This window comes from Procambarus clarkii, chromosome 91 (assembly GCF_040958095.1).
Source record: "Procambarus clarkii isolate CNS0578487 chromosome 91, FALCON_Pclarkii_2.0, whole genome shotgun sequence".
NCBI classification, from domain to species: Eukaryota; Metazoa; Arthropoda; class Malacostraca; order Decapoda; family Cambaridae; genus Procambarus; species Procambarus clarkii.
This window is the reverse complement of record NC_091240.1, coordinates 14077273-14086748: the sequence shown is the minus strand read 5'-3', so window position 1 is coordinate 14086748 and position 9476 is coordinate 14077273. Positions and strand designations below refer to the sequence as shown.

The following is a 9476-nucleotide window of genomic DNA, read 5'->3' as shown; positions in this document are numbered from 1 at the left end:
TATTATCCTTTACCTGCAATTTGTTGTTTATGAATTTGTAGAATAGGCCTGGTTCTGTTTTACATTTTCCCGCTATCCCTTTTTCAAAAATTTCTTTCTGCCTCTCTCCTTACTGCTGTGTGGTTGTTTCTCGCATCTTTGTATCGCTGGTATATTTGAGAGGTTTGGCCTCTGCCTAAACAGTATTGATTCCATTTTTGTGTCTTTTGGTCTCTGGTCCCCTCTTGATTTCTGTTCAACAAATCCTGTTTTCTGGTACCGCATCTCTGTTTAGGTATGAATGTTTGTGTGCTTTCATCGTATATTTTGCAAAATTTGGCATATATCTCATTTACTTTGCTACCTAGCAGCAAGTCTGTCCAATTACACTCATTAAAACAAAAATTTGAAGTTTCCCATAGTGTCCTCCCTTGAAATCAAGTTTATCAACTGTTTCAATGTCCTCATTTTCTTCTAGATGGTATCTTGTAACATGACATGATCACAGAGAGAGGGAGGGGAGAGAGAGGGAGGGGAGAGAGAGGGAGGGAGGGAGGGGGAGGGGGAGAGAGAGAGACTAATTGTGATTATTCCAAAAACAGTTGCTGTTGACATATAATGCCATTATATTATATAATTTAATATATATACACTCAAATAGACAACTGGTTAGTCTTTATCATAAAGTCACTTATTTGGTATTAAAGGCACATGGTAGTTCTGGTACGGGCATTGGTATGGCTGTTGACATGGTTTCAGCTAGTACTGTAGTTGCAAGTCCGTCTATGATTGGTGGGGGTAGGGGATCTGGGTACGTATTAGATGTGGTCACATCACCATTCAAACCATTAACCTTGTGGATATCACACACAATGGTTGTGACTGGTGTAGTATCCTTTGCTGAGCTTGTTCTGGTAGTCCTGAAGGGTGAGTGGCTGGAGTGAGGACTAGTGGGGTCCCAAGACTCCAGGATCTGGGCAACTTCCCGGAACCCTCCCAGAATCTTCGCACTCCCGCTACAGCTCTCTAGACCTGAAGTTGGTAGAGAATTATGACAATTATGTAAGCCAATGAGAAAAAAATTAATACCATCTCAATACAGAGTTTACTTATTTATATTTAGACTTTTGTCATAAGCAATGTTAATACTACAAATTAAAACATTAGTACTTCTATTTTTTGTGCTGTTGATGTACTAAGTTTACAGAATGATACACGAATGGTTACAAGAACATGACCTCAAATCTGCTGTTAGCCTGACTGCTAACTTCCTTAAAGCACTTTTCTAAACACCCTATTTTTCAAGCTGTGGCTTCACATATGTCATTAAGCAGTGCATTTTGATCTAAGAGCCCCATATTAAGTACCTGAAGCTAAGTGAATAAATATTAACAATTCATCATGTAGTGTAGACTGTGATCTTATGTTCACTGTTATTACAGTATCTGGCACAAACTAAGCTTCTAATGCACTGTGGTATTTATAAAAATCTTTGAAATGTTTAACATAAAAATTCTCCATTATGTTCTGGACTAGTTAGGACCAAAGATTTTTGTTGTTTTACTCTATTCTGGTTTACTGATGCTGTGTTTTGATAAACAAATTATAAAGATGTGGGAAAGACCTATGGTTATTTCATTTTTTTTTCAAGTATCAGATTTACTAGAAGACATAAGTAAGTAATTATCAAAAGAAGGCACCAAACCGGGAAGGCTATGTAGCCCCATCAAATGTGCAGAAAAATCAGAGGGCGCTAAATATCACCAAGGATGCCAATACGAGAACAAAAACGCATAAGGAGAACGCTATCAAAAGTATCCGAGTCATAGAAGACATATAAACTGCAGTATTTTTATGTTTTTTTCATTGCTATAATAAAGGAGATAAGGGCAAAATTCTCATAGTTACATCATTTTAGAGCCTGGAGATTTCTTCCCATTCTTTACCTTCCTCTGTTGTCTTCTGAATGATGCATCAGAGAGAAGGCCACCAATTAACATTCTACAGCTTCCCTTCTCTCAATATATGAAGTATTTTGTCTATAGTCATGACTGTTACCTGATTTACCCCAAGGACCATTAATCCTGGTGGCCTTGACATGGACAGAAAGCCAGCAGCTTGAAGTTCCCCCTATTTGCCTTTATCTATTCTAGGTATATTTTAAAACACTTTTTTGGCAGTTATGGCTTCAGCGGGTAGGCAGTTCTATCTGTTTATTTAATAACCCTGTGGGTGAAAAAAGCATCTCCAGATCTCAGTCCTACACTGTGGCTTGTTAAGCTTGAAACCTTTGCTCTTTGTTTGTATTACATCTGATCATTTGTGGAGTTCGTGTAGATCTCCTTGTAAGACTTCAGTATCATTACTGTATTTCCCACTTTACCATAAATCTGTGTCATCTGCAAATTTGATGATGAGATTTGTAATATTCTCATCTATTTAGTAATGGTAATGTCTTCTCACAGATATAACATAGGATAAAAACCCACACTTTGGTATTTGTGAAAATTATTAAACCAAGTCTTTCACACAGTCCTGAGTGCTTTGTCAAGGCCTGAGTGTGTGATTAGGACGAGACTTGCATCCTTTTCCACTAATTCATCCTTATTTTCTTCAATTGGTTCATCTTTATTTTCATTGTCTCTGCTATGTTTCCCAAGTTTATCATTGCAAGTGATGCAATAAATGCAAACGAGGCCTTTACTTTATTTTTTCTCATTATGATATGCCTCACACAAGGTTTCCGAGATATTAAGACAGCATCACTCCTGGCAAGACCTGCAGGAGAAAGACTCCTATTTTCCCCTCTCCCTCCCTGTCTTTCCTTCTACACATATTTATTAGAAGTAGCGTGCCTGCAGGGAAACTTGTCAACATTCCTCCTTTCCTTTTCTCCTGCGGGACTTACAAGAAGAAAGTGATCCAGGGGAAGATCCTTCACCTTCGTAAGCGTAGTTTCTCAGGTCGTCGCCAGCTGGAGAGTTCCCGATCCCTCCTTGACAGCTTCCGTTCTTGCTACTTCTGTTCCTTTCGTCGCCTCCTGCACTCTCAGCGCGCCTGTGTCCCACATCATCTCCCGCAATAACCATCTGCACATTCCTGGTGGTTGTGGTGACGGAGATGGCGTCCACCTGCAGCACGTCCACTTCTGTGTTGGGAGATCACCTGAATTACTTAAATTATAAAGGCCATCTGTATTCATGGTTATCTTGAGGTTATCTTGAGATGATTTCAGGGCTTTTAGTGTCCCCGCGGCCCGGTCCTCGACCAGGCCTCCACCCCCAGGAAGCAGCCAGTGACAGCTGACTAACACCCAGGTACCTATTTTACTGCTAGGTAACAGGGGCATAGGGTGAAAGAAACTCTGCCCATTGTTTCTCGCCGGCACCTGGAATCGAACCCAGGCCCACAGGATCACAAGTTTCGCGTGCTGTCCGCTCGGCCGACCGGCTCCCTTGCCGGTCGTAAAATAGTAATTTTATTGACTATTTTACCTTTTATATTTTACAATTGTTTATAGGTTAAACAAAATCACATCTAAAAATTTCATTAACAGTGGCCATTTCCAAAGCAAAATAAATATTTTAATTTATAATAAAATTGTAAGAATTTAAAAACTATAGCCTTAAAGTCTTGCTATGTTTCTGTGACATTGTTCATTGTGATGGTTTGTTTCTTCAGTTTGCATACAGTAGTCTAACTTAATTTTTCCCAAATTTGAATAAGGGGAAATTATAAACAGGAGAAATAGAACTTGCTCTATTTCACTTATACAATGGTGATATTGTAAAAATAGGAAGATCAAGAAACACATTTTTTAAGTCTGGTGAATATAAATCTTTATAATTCAGCAAGGCAGACTATAGGTTCAGGTGACTATAGCACCCACAGACTCAGACCTGTTGGTGCTTATTCACACCTGTGGGTGCTCGCTCACACCTGTGGGTGCTTATTCACACCTGTGGGTGCTCGCTCAGACCTGTGGGTGCTCGCTCAGACCTGTGGGTGCTCGCTCAGACCTGTGGGTGCTCGCTCAGACCTGTGGGTGCTCGCTCAGACCTGTGGGTGCTCGCTCAGACCTGTGGGTGCTCGTTCAGACCTGTGGCTGCTCGCTCACACCTGTGGGTGCTCGCTCACACCTGTGGGTGCTCGCTCAGACCTGTGGGTGCTCGCTCACACCTGTGGGTGCTCGTTCACACCTGTGGGTGCTCGCTCACACCTTTGGGTTCTCGCTCAGACCTGTGGGTGCTCGCTCAGACCTGTGGGTGCTCGCTCAGACCTGTGGGTGCTCGCTCAGACCTGTGGGTGCTCGCTCAGACCTGTGGGTGTTCGCTCAGACCTGTGGGTGCTCGCTCAGACCAGTGGGTGCTTATTCACACCTGTGGGTGCTCGCTCACACCTGTGGGTGCTCGCTCACACCTGGGGGTGCTCGCTCAGACCAGTGGGTTCTCGCTCACACCTGTGGGGGCTCGCTCACACCTGTGGGTGCTCGCTCAGACCTGTGGGTGCTCGCTCAGACCTGTGGGTGCTCGCTCACACCTGTGGGTGCTCGCTCAGACCTGTGGGTGCTCGCTCACACCTGTGGGTGCTCGCTCAGACCTGTGGGTGCTCGCTCACACCTGTGGGTGCTTATTCAAACCTGTGGGTGCTCGCTCTGACCTGTGGGTGCTCGCTCACACCTGTGGGTGCTCGCTCACACCTGTGGGTGCTCGCTCACACCTGTAAGTGCTTATTCACACCTGTGGGTGCTCGCTCACACCTGTGGGTGCTTGCTCAGACCTGTGGGTGCTCGCTCAGACCTGTGGGTACTCGCTCACACCTGTGGGTGCTCGCTCAGACCTGTGGGTGTTCGCTCAGACCTGTGGGTGCTCGCTCAGACCAGTGGGTGCTTATTCACACCTGTGGGTGCTCGCTCACACCTGTGGGTGCTCGCTCACACCTGGGGGTGCTCGCTCAGACCAGTGGGTTCTCGCTCACACCTGTGGGGGCTCGCTCACACCTGTGGGTGCTCGCTCAGACCTGTGGGTGCTCGCTCAGACCTGTGGGTGCTCGCTCACACCTGTGGGTGCTCGCTCAGACCTGTGGGTGCTCGCTCACACCTGTGGGTGCTCGCTCAGACCTGTGGGTGCTCGCTCACACCTGTGGGTGCTTATTCAAACCTGTGGGTGCTCGCTCTGACCTGTGGGTGCTCGCTCACACCTGTGGGTGCTCGCTCAGACCTGTGGGTGCTCGCTCACACCTGTAAGTGCTTATTCACACCTGTGGGTGCTCGCTCACACCTGTGGGTGCTTGCTCAGACCTGTGGGTGCTCGCTCAGACCTGTGGGTACTCGCTCACACCTGTGGGTGCTCTCTCAGACCTGTGGGTGCTCGCTCAGACCTGTGGGTGCTTATTCACACCTGTGGGTGCTCGTTCACACCTGTGGGTGCTCGCTCACACCGGTGGGTGCTCGCTCACACCTGTGGGTGCTCGCTCACACCTGTGGGTGCTCGCTCACACCTGTGGGTGCTCGCTCACACCTGTGGGTGCTCGCTCACAACTGTGGGTGCTCGCTCCCACCTGTGGGTGCTCGCTTAGTCTTGTGGGTGCTCGCTCACACCTGTGGGTGCTCGCTCAGAACTGTGGGTGCTCGCTCACACCTGTGGGTGCTTATTCACACCTGTGGGTGCTCGCTCAGACCTGTGGGTGCTTATTCACACCTGTGGGTGCTCGCTCAGACCTGTGGGTGCTCGCTCAGACCTGTGGGTGCTCGTTCAGACCTGTGGTTGCTCGCTCACACCTGTGGGTGCTCGCTCACACCTGTGGGTGCTCGCTCACACCTGTGGGTGCTCGCTCACACCTGTGGGTGCTCGTTCACACCTGTGGGTGCTCGTTCACACCTGTGGGTGCTCGCTCACACCTGTGGGTTCTCGCTCAGACCTGTGGGTGCTCGCTCAGACCTGTGGGTGCTCGCTCAGACCTGTGGGTGCTCGCTCAGACCTGTGGGTGTTCGCTCAGACCTGTGGGTGTTCGCTCAGACCTGTGGGTGCTCGCTCACACCTGTGGGTGCTTATTCACACCTGTGGGTGCTCGCTCACACCTGTGGGTGCTCGCTCACACCTTTGGGTGCTCGCTCAGAAAAGTGGGTTCTCGCTCACACCGTTGGGGGCTCGCTCACACCTGTGGGTGCTCGCTCAGACCTGTGGGTGCTCGCTCAGACCTGTGGGTGCTCGCTCACACCTGTGGGTGCTCGCTCACACCTGTGGGTGCTCGCTCACACCTGTGGGTGCTCGCTCACACCTGTGGGTGCTCGCTCAGACCTGTGGGTGCTCGCTCACACCTGTGGGTGCTTATTCACACCTTTGGGTGCTCGCTCAGACCTGTGGGTGCTCGCTCAGACCTGTGGGTGCTCGCTCAGACCTCTGGGTACTCGCTCACACCTGTGGGTGCTCTCTCAGACCTCTGGGTGCTCGCTCAGACCTGTGGGTGCTCGCTCAGACCTGTGGGTGCTCGCTCAGACCTGTGGGTGCTTATTCACACCTGTGGGTGCTCGCTCAGACCTGTGGGTGCTCGCTCACACCTGTGGGTGCTCGCTCACACCTGTGGGTGCTCGCTCACACCTGTGGGTGCTCGCTCACACCTGTGGGTGCTCGCTCACACCTGTGGGTGCTCGCTCACACCTGTGGGTGCTCGCTCACACCTGTGTGTGCTCTCTCACACCTGTGGGTGCTCGCTCACACCTGTGGGTGCTCGCTCACACCTGTGGGTGCTCGCTCAGACCTGTGGGTGCTTATTCACACCTGTGGGTGCTCGCTCACACCTGTGGGTGCTCGCTCACACCTGTGGGTGCTCGCTCAGACCAGTGGGTTCTCGCTCACACCTGTGGGGGCTCACTCACACCTGTGGGTGCTCGCTCAGACCAGTGGGTGCTCGCTCAGACCTGTGGGTGCTTGCTCACACCTGTGGGTGCTCGCTCAGACCTGTGGGTGCTCGCTCACACCTGTGGGTGCTCGCTCAGACCTGTGGGTGCTCGCTCACACCTGTGGGTGCTTATTCACACCTGTGGGTGCTTATTCACACCTGTGCGTGCTCGCTCAAACCTGTGGGTGCTCGCTCAGACCTGTGGGTGCTCGCTCACACCTGTGGGTGCTCGCTCAGACCTGTGGGTGCTCGCTCAGACCTGTGGGTGCTCGCTCACACCTGTGGGTGCTCGCTCAGACCAGTGGGTGCTCGCTCAGACCTGTGGGTACTCGCTCTCACCTGTGGGTGCTCTCTCAGACCTGTGGGTGCTCGCTCAGACCTGTGGGTGCTTATTCACACCTGTGGGTGCTCGCTCACACCTGTGGGTGCTCGCTCACACCTGTGGGTGCTCGCCCACACCTGTGGGTGCTCGCTCACACCTGTGGGTGCTCGCTCACACCTGTGGGTGCTCGCTCACACCTGTGGGTGCTCGCTCACACCTGTGGGTGCTCGCTCACACCTGTGGGTGCTCGCTCCCACCTGTGGGTGCTCGCTCAGACCTGTGGGGGCTCGCTCACACCTGTGGGTGCTCGCTCACACCTGTGGGTGCTTATTCACACCTGTGGGTGCTCGCTCAGACCTGTGGGTGCTCGCTCAGACCTGTGGGTGCTCGCTCAGACCTGTGGGTGCTCGCTCAGACCTGTGGGTGCTCGTTCAGACCTGTGGTTGCTCGCTCACACCTGTGGGTGCTCGCTCACACCTGTGGGTGCTCGCTCACACCTGTGGGTGCTCGCTCACACCTGTGGGTGCTCGTTCACACCTGTGCGTGCTCGCTCACACCTGTGGGTTCTCGCTCAGACCTGTGGGTGCTCGCTCAGACCTGTGGGTGCTCGCTCAGACCTGTGGGTGCTCGCTCAGACCTGTGGGTGCTCGCTCAGACCTGTGGGTGCTCGCTCAGACCTGTGGGTGCTCGCTCAGACCTGTGGGTGCTCGCTCAGACCTATGGGTGCTCGCTCAGACCTGTGGGTGCTTGTTCAGACCTGTGGGTGCTTGTTCAGACCTGTGGGTGCTTGTTCAGACCTGTGGGTGCTTATGAAGCAATATTTTATCTTTACTATCGTTGTCGCCGTTTGCATATAGACTGGCACTGGCATCAAGGAGCGTAGAGAGAGGGATACCTCGTGCATGCTTCCCGGTCCTTCACCCACGCCAAAAATTTCACAGCCAGTACAGGAAATTAGTAATAGTGGAGCGACCTTTTCTCTGTGGCTGGCGGTGGCCCGCTGGGGTCGGGATCGTGTATCAGGGGAAGCCCGAGTCACACCTCACCTTCACCAAGTTATTTTTTTCCCCTTTGTCGAACAGGAAACTGACATAATTTAAGGGTTGCATGTTAGCCTTTTACCTTTTGTTTGGCTGAACATGTTTGAATGTGCTGATGAAGTAAGGAGAGTGAGGGAGAGAAGTGTCTAGGGAGGTGGAGGGGAAGGGCAGTCATCGTCAGGTCCTGCCCCAGATCCAAGTGAGGTGCATGACGGAGCAGGTCACCACACCACCGGGAACCACGCTCCACACCCGGCCCTCGCCACCTGATCCAGCCACCACGGCACTACCACCACACCACCGGAAGTCTCGGCCCTCGCCACACTTGTCGCACCACCACTGGTACTGCTACACCTGACGCACCACCACTGGCGGTACTACACCTGACGCACCACCACCACTGGGGGTACTACACCTGACGCACCACCACCACTGGGGGTACTACACCTGACGCACCACCACCACTGGGGGTACTACACCTGACGCACCACCACTGGGGGTACTACACCTGACGCACCACCACTGGGGGTACTACACCTGACGCACCACCACCACTGGGGGTACTACACCTGACGCACCACCACTGGGGGTACTACACCTGACGCACCACCACTGGGGGTACTACACCTGACGCACCACCACCACTGGGGGTACTACACCTGACGCACCACCACCACTGGGGGTACTACACCTGATGCACCACCACTGGGGGTACTACACCTGACGCACTGTTACGGCCCTATTGGGTCGCAACTGGGTTCTTCTCTGACGTTATTAGAGTTTGGGTATCCGGCCCCAAGCTAGTAGTGTCTTTCAATCGGTGCGTTCCGTAACGCAAGTTAAATTAAAGGGGAAGGGATACAAATGCACTGCTTTTGTATATATATTGCTACCACCACCATAAATATATCACAGTCACACGCGGGGTTGCTATAACTACACTTATTATATACAAATTAGTCTTCCTCTGAAGACACAGGATGCTCCACGGTGCTCACGATGAGTAGCCCTGGTTCTCTTCTTTGTGGCCCACGATGAATCCTCTGATTCTCTCGGCGAATCTACCCCGGCCACAGGCCAGCTAAATCACAGTTCAACTGGGTGCACCGTCGTGGAGGCCTTCAACCACAAATCCAGCTTGTAGCTGGCAGGTTCCGATCAGCTCCGCTGTGTAGGCCACTCCACGACCGATATTAGGGTTGTGAGCCCTAGACAGGAGCCTCGTGTGATTCCGC

At 51.6% G+C, this 9476-nt stretch overlaps 1 protein-coding gene across 1 annotated transcript; it reads right to left on the bottom strand.

The window, feature by feature from the left end:
* Positions 1–581: 581 nt before the first annotated feature.
* Positions 582–8342, bottom strand: LOC123773859 (uncharacterized). Its single transcript, XM_045767777.2, has 3 exons — positions 8324–8342; positions 2888–3127; positions 582–1011 (listed from the first exon to the last, which is right to left on the bottom strand). Exons 1-3 carry the CDS (start codon positions 8340–8342, stop codon positions 671–673), a joined length of 600 nt encoding a protein of 199 aa, XP_045623733.2. The 3' UTR covers positions 582–670.
* Positions 8343–9476: the final 1134 nt, after the last annotated feature.

Bases quoted from the DNA above. Each gene is read 5' to 3' on its own strand.
- LOC123773859 (XM_045767777.2), bottom strand. The intron at 1,012-2,887 runs GTAAGTCCCGCA...TACCAACTTCAG, and splicing joins CCCTGGATCACTTTCTTCTT to GTCTAGAGAGCTGTAGCGGG.